Raw genomic sequence first — 19344 nt, 5'->3', positions numbered from 1 at the left:
TGCCTGTTCCGAAGGAAAAGTTGGATTGGCCAGCCATCCAGTTGAGGATTACGGTGTTCATAATTTTGGTACATGGCGATGATAATTCTTGAGGAAGAGTCATTGTTTGAAGGGAAACAAATTCTCTCTCTTCATCATGACAGCTTCTGGTCTTGGACCACGGATGAGGAGGACATACCTCCCCTTCCTCTCCAGCTTACTTCAGAAGAGAGTGCTGAAGAGCCCTCCACAGGATCCATCACCATGGTGACCATGTGTGCCCTCCACCAGTGCAGAGACATTCATCTCTACCTGGGAAGTTATTCTGGAGCAGGCTCGGCTTCGCAATGCGGTGAGTATGTCACAGACTCGTGCCAATCAGCCAATAAGACAGTAGTGGAGATGCAGAGACAAGCGGGAGTTGCTAGTGCCCACACACAGACTGGAGTGAAGGTTGGAGGAGCCGGCGTCCATGTTCTGGCTGATGATGTAGTTCCAGCATGAGTGGCTGGCTCATTGGATGGGTGGTAGCTGCCATGAAAAGCCAGCTCCAGCGGGACAACCAGTCTCTGCTAATATACACTTTGGACCTTCACTCCATCACCCGGCCCAGGGCTTCAATGGCTAGGAGATAGGGCATTGCAGCTTCTTGACCTCATTCCAGGGGTGCCTTTCATCAGGAGGTCAGATAGATTGTGGGGAAGGGGGAAACAGGAGAGCACCTGGGGGGTCTTCATCCCAGGAGACTCAACAATGTCCCCCATCTCCTCTCTGTCAGTGACCACAGCGCCTCCAGCAGGTCAGCTAAGGAGGGTGCCACTGCAGCTCTGCAGACAATCCACATGGACCAAGGTTTTAGACCACCAGAGAATGCCCACCCAGATTATCGCTGGCAAGCCACTGACCCCCATTTCTAATATAGGCCTGAAGACATTGCTTGCCACATGCAAAAAGCTGATATACTCAATGTGGCATGCACAGTTACTTGTTGCTGGGATGGGACAGAGGATTTTTCCCTGTAGTTGAGCCCCATCTAATGAATATGTCTTTTTTCTGGAAGATTAAGGACCTAAACATGCTGGTACGAGTGACACAGCACCGTCAGTGCAATCCCTAGCGCACACTCCATATGGTCCTAAACTTCTGGTGGTTTAGTCACGGAAAGGCAAAGTAAAATTGCTTAAAAATCAAAAGGCTATTCTTACTGTACAAACAGTGCAAAATATCGATGAGTCCAAAATTAAAGCCCTCCTTACTCAAAGTATCCTGGGTCTCATAATCTTTATCAAGAAAGGATCTCAAAATGGTCAGTAATTCATGAGTTTCCTCAACAGTGAGATTACCACAGGTCTATCTGTCATGTCATGCTGCTGCTCTGGATTCTTCATCACCATCCCCTTCCACATCTTCATCATCCACATCTTAATCCCTGTTCTATCCCAACCTCTGTCTGTCACCACCATCTTCTCCCCATTGCCTCTGACAGTCCCAATATAACAATCCAGCTCACCCTTGTTCACCTTGAGCCTCCTCCCATTACCTTGGACCCAATTACTGTGCTAACCTACATGCCTTTACTCTTCCCATTTCCACTTCAATCCTGACCCTTTATCAAGAGCATGTGCTCCGAAGTCCAACCAGACATTCCTCCCCCATCTTGATAGCATTGACCTCCCACCAGTGACCCTAGGACTCACAGCATACCTTGTCCCTCTCTATCACTAAAGCAGCGGGGTCACGTTGCCCTCAGTTTAACCTTCAGGACCCCTCCTTCAATTCCAGTGATCTTACCCTTTTGTTTCAGCCTAATCTCAAATCCTACACTCCCTGCCCTCCAAAACTTCTAGCCCACTTCTTCAGCACAAATTACATGACAACAATACCCTTGTTGCCTGGCCCACAGAGCATGCCCAGCTCCAGGCTGGGCTCAAGGACTAGCATCCAGAGCTTTAAGTGGCCCCACTGCATTCAGGTTGGATGCAGGGCCAATGCCCTCAGTTTAGGGACCGGACATAGTCAAAAGTGGCATGGAAGCCTGTGGTCACCCCTGACTCCAAACACACTACTCCCTTAGCTATGTTTGGTCATTTTCCACAGATTCTCGCATCTGATCTCCTATCTCCAATTGTTCCACTGAAGAAATAGCCTTTTTGTCATATCCAATATGTTAATGCTCAATAATGACACACCTACACCAAATGGATAAAATAAAACCTTTTATTATGCAGCCCTGTGATATTTCTCTTGAGGTTTTGTTTTGCTACTTTGTTTGTCACATTACATTTCTCAGTCCTGGCGACTCCAGGGCAATCCTTGAAGGTTGGCAACTGTTTACTCCCCTCGTGCCTTCCTTGGTGACACTCCTTTGGCCAGGCTCCTTGCCACGGATAGATTATCTCCCTTAGCCTGACTCCGTGCTCCACACCCCTGCAGACGTAACTTAACCAATAGTCTGGCAGAACAAACAAGTATACAAAGAGATGAAAGTACTGGACACTCAGCAGAATGAGTAGGTAGATGAAAATTCTGCACTTGTATGCGGTCACATCTCCAAAGGCTTGTGTTCATCACTTGCGCAGAACTTGATTAGGCAGTGGAACATAATTCTAGTGATTTATTCTTTTAGTGAGCGTGCGTGAGATGCAAAGGCCCACAAAAGGATTTTCCACCGATTGCTGTCTAGCGACTCAACTGACCTTTAAAACGCAGCAAACTTTATTTGAAAACAATTGGGGCTCTGAATTTTCACTTAAACCCAATTAAGTTCTCCCACTCCCAGGAGCAAATACCACCTGTTGAACCTGAATGTATCAAAAGCATAATTCGGAGTTTCAGTGGCAGTGAGAATGTGCTGAGGACAGTCTTGTATAATTACATACCTCATAGCAATGCCAACACATACACAAGAGGCTCCTTGACAAGAGTTTTGAAATCCCTCTGCAATCACAAAATGTCCTGCTTATTCACAGGACTAGTCCTTTACACTGGAGAGAAGAAGGAAGGGAGGTGGCTTGATAAAGGTATACAAGTTAATAAGAGGCATAGATAGAGTAGATAGCCAGAGACTTTTCCCCAGGGCTGAAATGGCTGTCATGAGGGTGGTCATAATTTTAAAGTGATTGGAGGAAGATGTAGGGGAGATATCAGAGGTATCAGGGAGTGATTGGTGCATGGAATGCACTGCCAGCGGTGGTAGTAGAGTCAGAGACATTAGGGACATTTAAGTGATTGCTGGACAAGCACATGGACAGCAGTAAATTGAGGAGTAGGTTAGGTTGATCTTGGGTTAAAGTGAGGACTACAGATGGAGATGTGAGTTGAGAGTGTGGTGCTGGAAAAGCACAGCAGGCCAGGTAGCATCCGCGGAGCAGGCAAATCGACGTTTCGGGCAAAAGCCCTTCATCAAGAATGAGACTGTGAGCTGAGGGGGTGGTGAGATAAATGGGAGGGGTGGGGGGAAGGTAGCTGAGAGTGTGATAGGTTAAGATCTTAGTTTAAGATAAAGCTTGGCACAACATCGTGTGCTGAAAGGCCTGTACTGTGCTGTACTGTTCTTTGTTATATGTTCCACATTATTGCTCATCTTCTGGTAGTTTCTGTAGTCTCTATCTGTTTTGTTCTGACTTGACAACTACATGTAAAAAATCAAGCACAGTGAGCATAGATCAGTGAACAGGCCCTCACAGTCGAACACCAAACAGCTGAGCACGTCAGGTGGGGATGGGTTTTCTAGGTCGAGTGTTGTTTGTGATGCTTGGATTGATTTGTAAAATAAGCTCCAGTTTTTCATCCAGCTGCCTGTGAGAGGTAAAATACATAGTGACATGATTGTGAATTGTTTCTGGTTCAGTTTTGTAGCAACAAAGTGTTTTCTATATTAGTGGAAGACTTTAATCTCAGTTATTATTATTGCCTTCCAAGCAAAATAAAATTATGGCTGGAAGATAATTAGAATGTATAAAATAAGGGAACTCATTGCCAATATTTCATTCCATTAAGGGTTGATAAATCAGAAAACTGGGAATACTGTGAAATGAAAGGCACTTGCATAGTAATGATGCTGACTATGCGATATATTTTCGTTGATTTAAATTTTGTTAGTATTGTGTACAGAATGGAGATCCTTTTCCAATCTGAAATTTGTAACTCAGTGAGGTGTCCAAAAAGAAAAATGGTAGGTTGGAAATGCAATACCGTGTGAATTTGCAAGTTAACTCCACTGATGTGGTAAAACTCCTTTGGAGTTCAGGTCAAGAACGCTTGGAGCAATAATTCTAATTCCTTAAAATTATCAAGCAACTCTTGGTGCCTCATTAGGCATTCATGGTGAGCAAGGATAGGTTTGTTTAAGTTAGAAACATAGACCAAACACCACCTTGTTATAACCACTCTGGACCTGTCACAAATGTCACAGACTTCTTAACCCTTTTTATCTCTGCTATTGCCAAGAATGTGTCTGTTATTCTCCTGAAATCTATATCCTTCACCCGCAGTTTCTCAACAGATCATTGACACGGACTGACCTCTTTTCTGAGTTTGTATTGATCTTGATCAAGCGAGTATTCAGTTTATTGATTCCATTGATTTTTAAATAGTTTAGTCAGGTATCTCATGCCTAACCTCTTTTCAACATCAATGTCTCTACTCCTCTTCATGTTCAGCTTCATAGTTCAATCCCAATCCCATTTATCATCTCACTTGACTTTCTGCCCACTCCCTCCAAGACCGGGGATATTTCCTCTCATGATTTGGTACCTGGAATAGTACACCAAAGCAAAGGGGGATAGGAAACAGTGCTTGGTAGAATCTAGTTATCATGTCTTGCGAAAAATGCTTCCTCACTTAAGCCATGTATCCTAAGAAATGACCATTTACTTTGAGCTCAAAACAAACTTTTGCCTAAAACCTATGGAATGCACTGTCTGGAAATGTGCTGGAGGCAGTTTCAATTGAGGCATTCAAGAGAGTATCGGGTGATTATATGGATAGAGATAGAGTGCATGGGTATGGGGATGGGGCAGGAAATACCACTAGGTAATGAAACAACAACGGAAATTGCTGGAAAAGCTCAGCAGGTCTGACAGCACCCGTGGAGAGGAGTCAGATTTAATATTCCAGGTCCAATGACTTTCCTCCAAACTGGTATAATTGGAAGGAAGTTGTTTTTAAAGCGGAAGATAGGGTGAGGGGAGGGGGTAACGAGTAAATGCAAGGTGGAGATGGAACCCAAACAGAGAGAAGAACAGTTGGACAGACAAAGGAGTGGATAACATCAGCCTGGGAGAATGACTGGGGACTATTAGTGACTAACAGTGTGTTGTGTGTAATAGCAGGTCATGTGATAACAAGGTCTGGTGTGTGGGGATTGGGGTAAGGGCATGGGAGAAAATGCCTCAAGCCCTAAAATTGTTAAACTTGATATTGAATCCAGAAGGCTGTAGAGTTCCCAAGCAGCTTGCGCTGAGCTTTGCTGGAGCACTGCAGCAAGCCAGAGACAGAGATGTTGGCCAGGAACAGGGATGGTGTGTTGAAGTGGTAGGCAACTGGAAACCCAGGGTCTTTTTTGTGAATAGAATGTAAGTGTTCTGTGAAGCAATCCCCCAGTCTACAATACTAGACCCTTCAGGCTCTCTGCCTGTATTCCTGATGAAGGGCTTTTGCCCGAAACGTCGATTTTACTGCTCCTCAGATGCTTCCTGAACTGCTGTGCTCTTCCAGCACCACTAATCCAGAATGATAGTAGTTTGAAGAACGTGTGCAGGCATAATGGGGCAGATGGTCTCCTCCTGCACCAGAATACTCTTGTGATTGCTCTCTCTGCTGGTTGTTGTGGATTATTCCTATTTATTTTGGATTCTCAATATTTTCTTCAATAGTTTCACTTTTTTTTAACCTTTTTACATTAAAATAAGCCTACTTCTTGGTACAGTAATGTAGCAGTAATGCTACTAGATTAGCAAGATTAGTATTCTGGCAGAACATGGATTCTATTTCCCACAATGAAATGTGAATTCAATAAAATTTGGAATAAACAGCTATCTTAATGGCAATCATGTCACTGTCAATTGTGATGAAAACCCATCTGGTTCACTAATGTCCATTCGGGAAGGAAATCTGCCATCCTTACCTGGTCTGGCCTACATGTGACTCCAGATTTGTAACAATGTACAAAAACATAAACAGAAATTGCTGGAAAAGCTCAGCTGGTCTGGCAGCATCTTTGGAGAGAAATCAAGTTAATATTTTGGGTCTAGTGACCATTCCTCAAAAACTGATGGTAGCCAGGAAAAAGTTAGTTTATACGCAGAAGATAGGGTTGGGGTAGGGGGGGGGAAGGTGGAAGGGGCGGTGGTAATGGTGGTGGAGGGTGAGGAGTGAGGAACAAATGATAGGTGGAGAAACAATGCACATCCCCTCAACTCAGTAAAAAATGTTGAAAATCGCAATGTCCTCAGAACTCATCCTTCCTTTAACTGTTCGATCAATTAGCTATGTATCCCAAAGATTTCACTTCGGTTTCAATGGGAATGCAGAACAAGGAACAAAGAACATTACAGCACAGGAACAGGCCCTTCGGCCCTCCAAGCCCGCACTGATCCAGATCCTCTATCTAAATCAGCTATCTATTTTCTAAAAATCTGTATCCTTCTGCTCCCTGCCCATTCATGTATCTGCTAGATACATCTTAAATAATGCTATCGTTCCTGCCCCTACCACCTCTGCTGGAAATGCATTCTAGGCACCCATCACCCTCTGCATGAAGAACTTTCTACGCATATCTCCCCTAAGCTTTTCCTCTCTCACTTTGAACTCATGGTCCCTAGTAATTGAGTCCTCCACTCTGGGAAAAAGCTTCTTGCTATCCACCTTGACTACACCTTTCATGATTTTGTAGGCCTCAATCAGGTTCTTCCCCCCCCCCCCACACCCCTACCCCCACCCCCCAACCTCTGTCTTTCTAATGAAAATAATCCTAATTTACTCAAACTCTCCTCTAGCACTCTCCTTACCAGGCAACTTCCTGGTGAACCTCCTCTACACCCTCTCCAAAACATCCATATCCTTTTGGTCATGTGGCGACCAGAACTGTACGCGATATTCCAAATGTGGTCGAACCAAAGTCTTATACAACTGTAACATGACCTGCCAACTCTTGTACTCAATACCCTATCTGATGAAGGAAACCATGCTGTGTGCCTTCTTGACCACTCTACTGACCTGTGTTGCCACTTTCATAGAACAATAGACCTGAACACCCAGATCTTTCTGACCATCAATTTTCCCCAGGACTTTTCCATTTACAGTATAGTTCACTCTTGAATTAGATCTTCCAAACCGCATCACCTCGCATTTGTCTGTATTGAACTCCATCTGCTGTTTCTCTGTTCAACTCTCCAACCTATCTATGTTCTGCTGTATTCTCTGACAGTCTCCTTCACTATCTGCTACTCCACCAATTTTGGTGTCATCTGCAAACTTGCTAATGAGGCAAGCTACACCTTTTCCAAATCATATTTGTACTCACCAGAAACCTCTCCATAACTCTGCGAGGGTTACCTGCAGAAATGAGGGGTTTCCAACTACACTGGATCCCTCTTTATCTTCCGCAAAATGATATTTGTTTTCAATAAACAAAAATAGAACTTTCTGGAGAAACCCAGCAGGCTTTGCACAATCTGTTAATGTTAATGTTTCAAGTCCAGTGACTCTTCACCAGAACTGGACAGTTATTTCGTTGTTTCAGGTCTCCAGTATCCACAGTACTTTGTTTTATGATATAATTGCTTCCCTGCGTGGTGTTAAACACTATCCATTTAAAGTAGCTGGTAAATGTCAGAAAGGCCAACTCCACTGTCAGGAGTATGGCTCTTAAAGCCTATTAAAATTAATTTTAAGTGAGAGAAATAAAATAAAGGGGAAGAAAATGAAACCAATACCGATTTTATTTCTACTTTCTTTCTCATTCTGTCTCCTCTCCCATGTGTCTCTAACATCCAGTACACTGTATATCTTTATCAGTGACACAATGGAATTTACCTTCAGTTTAGATTTACACTAGACATGGTGAAAAGGAGTAAATGCAACTGAGCTTGTTCTAGTTGGGGAGATGCTTTATACTGTGGTCAGGGATTTAACTGTTTGAAGCGATAGTTCCCAGATAGTGGGATTTTCAGCTTGAGCTCCTGAGGTGATGATCAACTGTATTTTCACAGAGTCAACGAGATTCTGTGCACTTTTAAAAATACTGGATGAGGACCCTATTGTATGATTTCCAGTCCCGTTTCCTGTTTCCCTCAGTTTTCGCCAGTTTGGGACAGAGTAGCCAGCAAGCATGCACCCTACACTGCTGACCCCGGCTACTCTTCACTCCATCCCGGCGATAGGAATCTCCCAGTCCATTGCATTTTTGTGGTGTTTGGCCAACTTTTCAAGGACTTGTGATCCATTTTAATCTTGAGGCATCGTGGGCCTTGTTTCAGTAGAGGGAACCTTTTGGTGCGAAGTTCATAAAATCATGTCCATGCCTCTCTATGCCAGCAATGGGCCTGTGTGAGAGCCCAGCCATGTCAGGTAAAGGTTAGCAGAAACTGCTGGTGAAACACAGCAGGTGAGACAGCATCTGTGGAGAGAAAGCAGAGTTAATGTTTCAAGTCTGGTGATCCATAGATGCTGCCAGACCTGCTGTGTTTTCTGCCAGCGGTTTTTGTTTTTGTTCCAGATTTCCAGCATCCACAGTTTATTAAGGTAAAGGTTATGTTGCCTTGGTCCTACTGAGCCATGGAGCAGCTCTCTCATTAGAGAAAGAGAGACAACTGGTGGTGGTTTGACCTGAGGGTCAGCACACCACTGGCAAGGGGAGAAGTTGAGCTGGAGAGTCCTTCATGGTAACCTCAGCTACTGTGGGAACTGAACCCATGTTCTTGGTATTTCTCTGCTTCAGTAACTAGCTGTCCAGCCAACTGAGCTAACCAAGTCCAGCCATTTTTGTTTTATTCACTCATAGGATGTGGCCATTTATTACCTGTCCCTAGTTGCCCTCATGATGTTGGGTGGTGAGCTGCCATCTGGAATCGCTGCAGTCCATGTGCTGGAGGTAGACCCACAATGCCCTTAGGGAGGGAATTCCAAGATTTTGACCCAGCAATACAGAAAAGATAAAGCAAAGCAATATATTTTCAACTGGGGATGGTGAGTGGCTTGGAGGAGAATTTGCAGGTGATGCTATCCCAGTGTATCAACTGCTCTAGTCCTTCTAGACTGAAGTGTACATTGGTTTAAAATGTACTGTCAAAGGATCTTTGGTGGATTTCGGCATTGCCTGTTTTAGATAGTAGAATTGGCTGCTACTGGAGGGAGTGTGGTGCCAATCAAGCAGACTGCTTTGTGCTGCATAGTGTCAAGTTTCTTGAATGTTTTGGACTCGCACCCACCCATGCAAATGGGGAATATTCCATCACACTCCTGACATGTGACTTATTGGTAGTGGATAGGATTTGGAGGTGAATTACTTGCTGCAGTCTATTGAAGCAGCAACACACATCACTTGACTGATAGCCAATTCTCTTGAATTGATTTTATCTATTGTACAATAATTGTACAATAATTACGTGCATAGGATAATGAAGTGTCAAATGCTTCTAGTTTCTGCTATTGAAACTGCATGATTAGGGTCTGGGTGATTAACACTTTTATAGGGCTGTAGTCAAAGCTTTTTTTTGACAAGAAAGCTAGAATTTATTTTGGAAAGCTTTGCATGTATGTCACTACAGGGATCATTGAGTCTAAAGGTGCCACAAGTTGGCATGGAGGGTATGTGGGACCATTGGTGACAGATGGAGGGGAACAGGTTGATATGGTGCGTAGGAGGAGTATAGGTTGGCATGAAGTGTATAAAGTGCCATTGAGGATAGAATGAGAGGCAAAGGTTGGAATGGAGGTTAAGAGGAGCCATTGGTGGGTAGAGGAGTGTGCGTTGGCATGGATGGGACAAAGCAAGTGTGAGTGCAGAGCATGGAGTTGAAGGATAGATGGCCTAACACTAAAGATGATACCTGAGGTAAAGTCTTTTAACCAGCCCATTATGGTGGTTGGCAGCCCCAGTGGATGCCTTTGAACTGCTTCCAGGGGCAGTGGTCATGACTTGAGATACATAGGAATGGAAATCACTCCTTTGCAGGCAGTTTCTCTCCAGGTCAGAGTGCTGAGTCAGGAAATTTCCTAACTCCCACTCCTACCATCTAGGATCAAAATCCCAACCTGTTGAGAACTATTGTTGGCCTGACTCTGTGTTTCCCAATCAATGTTAACAAGCAGCCCAAACAAGGGCAAACTCTCTTTCGAAACACCCGCAGCAACATGACTCAGCAGTTACTACGTTTTTGAGGGCAAGTGAAACACAGTAAGACTTTCCCGTTGGGATGAGTAGCTGGTGTCAGTGAGACCCACTGTGACTCTTCCAAAACTCCACAAGGAAAGCAGTCACAAAAATCAGAGATGTGTAATCAATTGCTCATTTTTATTTGACGCAGTTGCTTAGAATGTTCACAGAGATTTTACCAGGAATTCAAAATACAGTGGTCTCTACATTGCTCTCTCCCCTTGTGCCATTATGCCAGCTCAGCCTGGCACACAAAGAATGCTAATGTTGGTGAGGCACGTCCATAGAAACCTGCAAAGAGATGATATGGAGGCCATCATGGTCATTCACCAACATGGCATAACTTTGCATATATTTCAGCAGGAATCACTAGATGGACATAAGGATTGGAATTGCTTGCCAATTCATTTCCCTGCTGAGGTTAAGTGTAAATGATAGCATTGATTTATTGCTCTCCTTACATAGATCAATGAAATGAGGATAAATCATACAGAACCCCTAGAATATTGAAACCATGCTTTGGGCTGTGTGAAGGACAGTAAGGCTAGAGCTCAGAATGATGCCAGTTAGTGCCAGGGCAGCATGTTGGCTCAGTAGTTAGCACTACTGTCTCGCCGCATCAGGGATCTGGGCTCAATTCCACCCTCAGGCGACTGTCCCTGTGGAGTTTGCATGTTCTCTATATGTCCATGTGAGTTTGCTCTAGTTTCTTCCCACAGATTAGATGGATTGGCCAAGCTAAAATTATCCATAGTATCTGGAGATGTGCAGGCTAAGTGGGCTAATACAAGGATGGGTGGTTCAATTTAGGATGCCCTTTGAAGGGTTGGTGTGGACTTGGTGGGCTGAATGGCCTGGTCCTGCACTGTAGGGAATCTATGATTGTGGTGCATATTCTCATGAACTGGTGAGGCCTACATTTTCTTGGAAGTGTAAATGTAAGCCATTGATCTTAACGGCAGTTTAATGGGAATGTGACAAGTTTCAGCTACCTCCTTAACCCATCTGTGACCGCAGCAGATTGCTGAATCTAGCAAGGCATTCAGTTCAAGAGCAACTAGGGATGGCCAATAAATGCCAGCCGTGCCCACTTGCCACGCAACAATAATTAAAAATCATGGAGCCTGGGGCGATTTTTACCTTCATATATGCTGCTCGCCTGCAATCCTCACCCAAAATGGGCAAGGAACAGAAGTGTTGAATTTTCGCTTGAATGTCAACAGTAAAGATTGAATGGGAAACTGATGCCAAGACCTTTCCGTCAGTCTGGAAAATCACTCATCCAGCTTTTAGCTTCAGGAAGCAGTGTCAAATATTCCTTTAATCAGCTAGGTTTAAGAAGCTGACAGTCCTTAAATAGCTCTTGGCTCATACAGTTATGCTCCTTCACATAGTGGATCACATCACCCTATTTCTGTTCACCGGTTGCAACTTGCACGTTGACCATTGGACAGAGCTGGAAGTGAGAATTCGACGAAAATAGACAGCTTATACCAGTAACAAATTTAAGAAAAGGTTACAAGCTCATGAAATCCAATCTTGTCTTTTTTTCTGAGTTTAGCAATTAGACTGATTACGGCTGAACAAGTGTCCTACTTGGTTTGAACAGTGCTCAGATTTTATTCGCTTGCTTTAAGTATTTTTCAATGCTTTGTATCAGCAGAACATTGCACTTGCAGATTTTTCGACATAAATTCAGAGCTTACATAGGTTTTGGCAAACTTCCTGATAATCAGCGCTGGCAGAAAATGTGCTGAATAACTTAACATGTCGGTGGACAGTTGATGATTCAGGAACATGTTGTAGCTTTGTCATTCTAACACACTCATTTTACATCTGGTGGCCTGTTAGTGCTGGGGAGCGGGAGATCGGTCCGATTTTAGCCAGCACCCAATATCCCATTTGGAATATTGCAGTTCTGGTCACCAACCTACCAGAAGGATGTGGATGCTTTGGAGAGGGTACAGAAAATGTTTACCAGGATGCTGCCCGGTATTGGGCATTTTAGCTATGAAGAAAGGTTGGATAGACTGGGTTCATTTTCACAGGAATGCAGGATATTGAGGGGCAACCTGGTGCAAGTTTACAAGATTGTGACTGGCGTGGATAGAGTGGAAAGTATGAGGCTTTTCCCCAGGGTGGAGGAATCAATTACGAGGAGACACAGGTCAAGATGTGAGGGGTGGGGGGGGGGGAGTTTAAAACAGATGTGCAAGGCAAATTTTTCACGCAAAAAGTGGTGAGTGCCTGGAACATTCTGCTGGAGGAGGTGGTGGGAGCAGACACAATAGCAGCATTGAAGAAGCACCTGGACGAATACATGACTAGGAAGGGAATAGAGGGATACGGATCCAATTTTTGTCATTTACATAAATGATTTGGATGCGAGCATAAGGGGTACAGTTAGTAAGTTTGCAGATGTCACCAAAATTGGAGGTGTATTGCACAGCGAAGAGGGTTACCTCAGATTACAACAGGATCTGGACCAGATGGGCCAATGGGCTGAGAAGTGGCAGATGGAGTTTAATTCAGATAAATGTGAGGTGCTGCATTTTGGGAAAGCAAATCTTAGCAGGACTTATACACTTAATGGCAAGCTCTTAGGGAGTGTTGCTGAACAAAGAGACCTTGGAGTGCAGGTTCATAGCTCCTTGAAAGTGGAGTCGCAGGTAGATAGGATAGTGAAGAAGGTGTTTGGTATGCTTTCCTTTATTGGTCAGAGTATTGAGTACAGGAGTTGGGAGGTCATGTTGCGGCTGTACAGGACATTGGGTAGGCCACTGTTGGAATATTGCGTGCAATTCTGGTCTCCTTCCTATCGGAAAGATGTTGTGAAACTTGAAAGGGTTCAGAAAAGATTTACAAGGATGTTGCCAGAGTTGGAGGATTTGAGCTACAGGGAGAGACTGAACAGGCTGGGGTTGTTTTCCCTGGAGCGTCAGAGGCTGAGGGGTGACCTTATAGAGGTTTACAAAATTATGAGGGGCATAGAATAAATAGGCAAAGTCTTTTCCCTGGGGCCGGGGAGTCCAGAACTAGAGGGCATAGGTTTAGGGTGAGAGGGGAAAGATATAAAAGGGACCTAAGGGGCAACTTTTTCACGCAGAAGGTGGTACATGTATGGAATGAGCTGCCAGAGGATGTAGTGGAGGCTGGTACAAGTGCAACATTTAAGAGGCATTTGGATGGGTATATGAATAGGAAGTGTTTGGAGGGATATGGGCTGGGTGCTGGCAGGTGGGACTAGATTGGGTTGGGATATCTGGTCGGCATGGACGGGTTGGACCGAAGGGTCTGTTTCCATGCTGTACATCTCTATGACTCTAACTAAAGACAGTTATAGTGTGGAAAGGTAACATGTGGCAGCGCTGGCTTGGAGAGCCAATTTGTGTGCTGTATTATTTTTCTTTGTTAGTTTAGATTAGATTACCTACAGTATGGAAACAGGCTCGTCGGCCTAAACCTATGCTCCAAAGAGCAACCCACCCAGACCCATTCCCCTACCCTATATGTTTACCCCTGACTAACGCACCTAACACTATCAGCAATTTAGCTTGGCCAATTCACCTGACCTGCACATCTTTGGACTATGGGAGGAAACCAGAGCGCCCTGAGGGAACCCACACAGACCCTGGGAGAATGTGCAAACCCCACACAGACAGTTGTCTGAGGCAGGAATTGAACTTGGGTCCCTGGTGCTGTGAGGCAGCAGTGGTAACCACTGAGCCACCGTGCTGCCCCCTTAGGGGAGCCCTTTTTATCAGTATCAAAAAGCCTCCAGGCAGGTCAAGTGCAAAAGACTCACTTTCTTTCTCATCTACCCCAAGGAAAGAAAAGACACATAAGCTGTATCAATATGGTCCTGACCTGGAGACTGTCTTATTGCTGCCATTACACAATGTTGGTATTCAATGCCAGATCACGATAACCTTTTACTGTGGGTCCACAGTCAGGAGCAACTGGAGCAGACGCTGCCAATACTAGTCTCAGTTGGGCTCCAAAAAGCAGATAACAGAGAGAGCATGCTTTCATCTTGGATTGAATTCAAGTTCAGAAGTCAGTGTTTAGAAGGGATACTGAGAAGCCCCACTAAGCTCTATTTAAAATATAATAAACTGCTCTTTCACTTTGAGCAGAGTTTCCAATCTGTATCAGAGAGATTTGAATAAAAAAAAACACGGCTAAGTATGTTCATCTCAAAATATTTGGTATCAGAATTTTGTTTTTTTTTCTTTGCTTCAGCAGATTGATGTTTTTAGCCTAATTATTCCAGGAGACTTAATGGGAAAAGTAGACATAGAATTGCTTTGGAATTAGATCAAACTCTAACAGCTTAATGTGGCAGTGTGAATAATCCACTTAATGTTTCAATCCCTTATCGACTCACTTTTCAAATCCTTTCAATCAGCTGGCGTCTGTCTGACGGTAAATCACAGGCAAGGCCAAAATCTCTGAAACAAGTAGCTCCACACATTCCATGAGCATTTGGTCATGCATCGGGGTCTTGGCTGTACATCAGCAATCGGTAACCCTGTACCCAGATTAACCCTTTACCCCTAAAGGTAATTTCAGTTTGTGGAACATAATTTGACTGCTATTCAAAGGGCAAGTACATGGTACATACCATAGAAATCGGTTGATGGAATGTCAACCATCAAAAACGGTGGGAGTGTTTTCCAGTTGCCTATTTCTACCACTTTCTCCACTTGACTCCAGCCTCTGGAGACTTGAGGTGCCTCTCTCTAGGCTCTGAGCAATAAATAAAACCTAAAAAACCAAGGGGGAGCACCACGAGTCTTTGTATTAATGTTGGAAGACTGAACAGTTGGCACTGGTCGTCGTGAGTGGTAATGTCACTGGTGAATAATCCAGTCTAAGATTTTGTTGACACATTCCATGAGCATTTGGGAATCCAATCATGGCAAATGAGGACATTTGAATTATGTTAAAAAAATGTGGAATAAGAAGCTACTCTCATGATGACCAAAAACCAATCTGGCCGCTACTTCTTAGACTAGATTCCCTACAGTGTGGAAGCAGGCCCTTCGGCCCAACCAGTCCACACCAACCTTCCGAAGAGTAACCCACCCAGACCCATTTCCCTCTGACTAATGCACATAACACTACGGGCAATTTAACACGGCCAGTTCACCTAACCTGCACATCTTTGGACTGTGGGAGGAAACCCACACAGACATGGGAAGAACATGCAAACTCCACACAGACAGTTGCTCAAACTTAGAATTGAACCCAGGTCTCTGGCGCTGTGAGGCAGCAGTGCTAACCACTGAGCCACTGTGCCACCCATTCTCCCTCACCTTTGCCAGTCTGCATAGCTGTTAATGGGCTTTGCTTATAAATTAATCAAATGGAAAACCTAAGTAATTTAATAGTGGTGGTTAATAGGTAAAAATAGCCATTGCTGATTTAGTAATGGTTAAAAAGAAGTTGTGTGTAAGAGCGTTTCTGAATACATAATGAAATGAAAGAACCTATCTGATTCACAAATGTCCTTTGGGGAAGGAAATCTACCACCCTTACCTCACATCCACAGCAATGTGATTGACTATTAATTGCCCTCTGGGCAATTAGGGATGGGCAACAAGCACTGGCCCTGCTCGTGATGCCCACATCCCATGAGTGAATGTTTAGAACTCCCAGGATCAAACTGTACCAGCCTTACCAAAGAAGCAACAGCTCTAAAGAGACAATTAGTGACAGGAACAGCCCAGTCACATCTGATTTACAAGATCTCTGGGTCATAGCCACTGTACACTTTCTAGTTACATTGCAGTAGAGAAGATGCAGCATTCTTTGCACATTAATATTAACAGCCTTCCCTCCCTAACAGCACTGTAGGTGTACATGAACCACGCAGACCTCAGTACTTCAAGAAGTTGACTCATCACCACCTTCTCAAGGGCACCTAGGTTGGGTATAAATGCTCACCTAGTCAAGCACACCCATATCTCTTGAAAGGGTTTCCAAAAATTGCTACTGGTCATTGCATCGTGAGCCCCAAATGTTTCTGGAAATGTTCATATTCTTTGTTAAATCCTGCAAGCAAACATTCTGTAGGATGAAATATTTTTAATGCTGGAATCATTCAATTCTGCCTACTGAAGAGATCATTCACATTTTAATTTCTTGCCAGATCTAAATGCTTCTGAGAAGTTTCGCAATGATGATACTGCTTTTAATACCATTGAGAAACATTGGTCTCTCATTCATTTTTCATATTGTCAAAAAGGAGTCAGGACATGGAAGTCAGTGATATCTGCTCACATGGTTGCTTTCTGCCTACCTTAATAAAGCAGATTTAAATTCCCCTCATGTGAGTGACAATGTCTAATGGCAAATTTTATTTCTTGTGATCATTTATACTTATCATGGTTGGAGGTATGAGAATCAGAGGATAGAACATTTTCAGTTCTAGTTTGGCATATAGACTCAAACTCTCCCTAAGTAATGAATAGATTAATTTGAAAAGCCTCATTTTGTGCTGTAAATGTTTCCTAGTGGGCTTTAATCTTGAATATTTTACATTGAAATTTGGCTTCTAAAATTAACCAAGGATTTGTCAGGCTGAATCATCATTAATGATATAATCTATACAATGGGAATAATTCATTGCAGCAATACATAGAATTTTAGAATTAGAATTAGAATTAGACTTTATTGTCGCATGTACTCAAGTCTAGGTATACTTGAGTATAATGAAAAGTGTACAAAGTTCCTGTTCTCCCGCACCATCTTGATTACAATTTTAAAAAGAACAACAGCAGAAATAAAAGAAAGCCAAAACATCTAAGTCTTAAAGTCTAAGTCTTATCTCTATAAAGGTATTTTGAACCACGGATGCAGGCACCTTGACCTAGCCAAGGCCTGAAGTCTCGGTCATCTTAATCTAAACACCAAAGGATGAGGGCGATCTGACAGAAATTTACAAAATTATGAGGGGCATAGTCAGAGTCTTTTACCCAGAGTAGAAATGTCAGTTACTAGGAGATGGAAGGTAAAACGGGGTAAGTTTAAACGAGATGTGAGAGTTTTTTTTCACAGAAGATGAGAATGCCTGGAATGCACTGCCAGAGGAGGTGGTGGAGGCGGATACAATAACTGCATTTAAGGAGCACCTTGATAGATATATAAATAGGCAGGGAATTGAGGGATATGGATTGCACAGAGGCAAAAGGTTTTTAGTTTAGAAAGGCATCACGTGTTGCCACAGACCTGATGGACCAAAGGACGTGTTCCTGTGCTGTACTGTTCTTTGTTCTTAGCTTACAGTAATTGGCAGATTTTAAAGGTTACAATGCTATATATGGTGTGTTATAGTACATTTAAATTGAAATTAAATTCATGATAAAGGTCAATGTGTTGTTCATTTTGCAAAGGCGAAACAGAATAACTATGTCTTTGCTACTAGGTGCTGCAATGCTAAACATCATGAGCATCCCATTAATGTATCATTTAACCTTTGTGTTTCCTTTGCAGTATTGGATTAATGAATACACATCCACTCTTGGAATCGGAGTTTTTCATTCTGGTATTGAGGTCTATGGAAGAGGTAAGCGTCCAAAAGTCTGCACTACCCCACTTTACTTTCCAGCATAGCCCAAGGAATCAAATGAATAAACTTCATTAGCTTAATTTAGAAAGATGATCAAAAACAGGCAAGAAATTATTTATGTCAGTATTAGAACTAAATACAAGTCTGATTAAAGCGTGTTTCTCAATTTGTCTTACAATATTGCGATTAAACGTAACCTATCTTTCTGTCCTCAAGTTTCTCAAATATTTCCTCTGATTACAGAAGCAGAATTAGTAGGGACAACTATCTAGTCATTCCCAGAACATGCACTTATATATGTTAATGCACCTTTCACAATCCTCAGTAACAGTCCTTCACAAATATCTGTACTCTTCTATTGTTAAATTTTCAACACTGTCCATCTCTACTTCCTCCCTGTGTCTTTCCACTATTATGGCCAGCATACATGAACAGACTTCATTATAAAAATTGCGAAGTCTAGATAGAGATCCAAGGTGGAGCCTGCAAGAAATAAGTTGAAAAGGAGACTTAGTGAAATAAATCACAATTTAATAGGCAACACCAGACTTGGCTTCAGAAATTCCATGATGCTGCAAATGTTTCACAGAGAATATAATGGGATATTCATGTCATTAAGTCATACTAGGCTATACGTTTTACCAAAATCCTTGGTCAATCATTATGTCCAGCACCCCAACACTCCCATTCCTATTCAAGTAAAAGAAATTTGTGAGTTTCCTATAATTAAGCTAATTCTTTGCTCTATTCACTTAGATTGAAAGGTAATAGACAGGAGCTTAGCCATCTGGGACAACATGAGCTCTAGTTCTCAGTGTGGGAGGGATGTAAAAGCTGTGGTACTATTTCTCTGGAATCACATGAATAGACGTTGTTTCAATAAAATAATCTTTGACATTTCAGCAAACATAAGTTATCATCAAATTCATTCTGAGTGAGTAAAAGATCTTTAAATTTATTTTCATTGTGAACAAATTCCAACTCATACATTGGAAAAATCTTTGCTGTCGATTGATATATTTAATTAGGAGCTAAAACCTATTGTAATATTCCTTTCTCATAATTATGTTGCAGGTTTATTGTATGTTATGTATAGTGTACGGCACTAATGTGCCTGCATACAGTGTTAATGAAAGTGAATATTTGTTTAATCTGAGACTTTAAAATAATTCCTGTCATCTCAACATCAAAGATTTCAATGCTCTAATCGCTAATTTTCTGAAAACTGAATTCATGACAACTGGGTATGATCAGAGGTTCAATTGTTTCTTGCAAGTGATCAAGTTTAACATAGTGAGAGGTTTTAAGATTCAAGTCATGCAAATATTGATCTGTTTAAGTAAATAATTGATATGAATGGTATAAACTATTGCTGCACAACTTCTCTATGTCTCTATTATGTCTTGTGTGGCAT

General features: G+C 42.7%; 1 protein-coding gene across 1 annotated transcript in view; it reads left to right on the top strand.

Moving 5' to 3' along the window:
- LOC122553793 (deubiquitinase DESI2) overlaps positions 1-19344 on the top strand; it is a 249902-nt gene that overhangs the window by 162766 nt on the left and 67792 nt on the right. Inside the window, exon 2 of the mRNA XM_043698127.2 lies at positions 17855-17927. Within this exon, the coding sequence (XP_043554062.1) occupies positions 17855-17927 (73 nt within the window). The remainder of the gene's footprint in view (positions 1-17854; positions 17928-19344) is intronic.

This window comes from Chiloscyllium plagiosum, unplaced genomic scaffold, assembly GCF_037043375.1.
Source record: "Chiloscyllium plagiosum isolate Xiang-an unplaced genomic scaffold, Cpla_swu_hap1 HiC_scaffold_8, whole genome shotgun sequence".
Lineage (NCBI taxonomy): Eukaryota > Metazoa > Chordata > Chondrichthyes > Orectolobiformes > Hemiscylliidae > Chiloscyllium > Chiloscyllium plagiosum.
The sequence above is the reverse complement of the archived record's forward strand: the minus strand, read 5'-3'. Positions and strand labels throughout refer to the sequence as shown.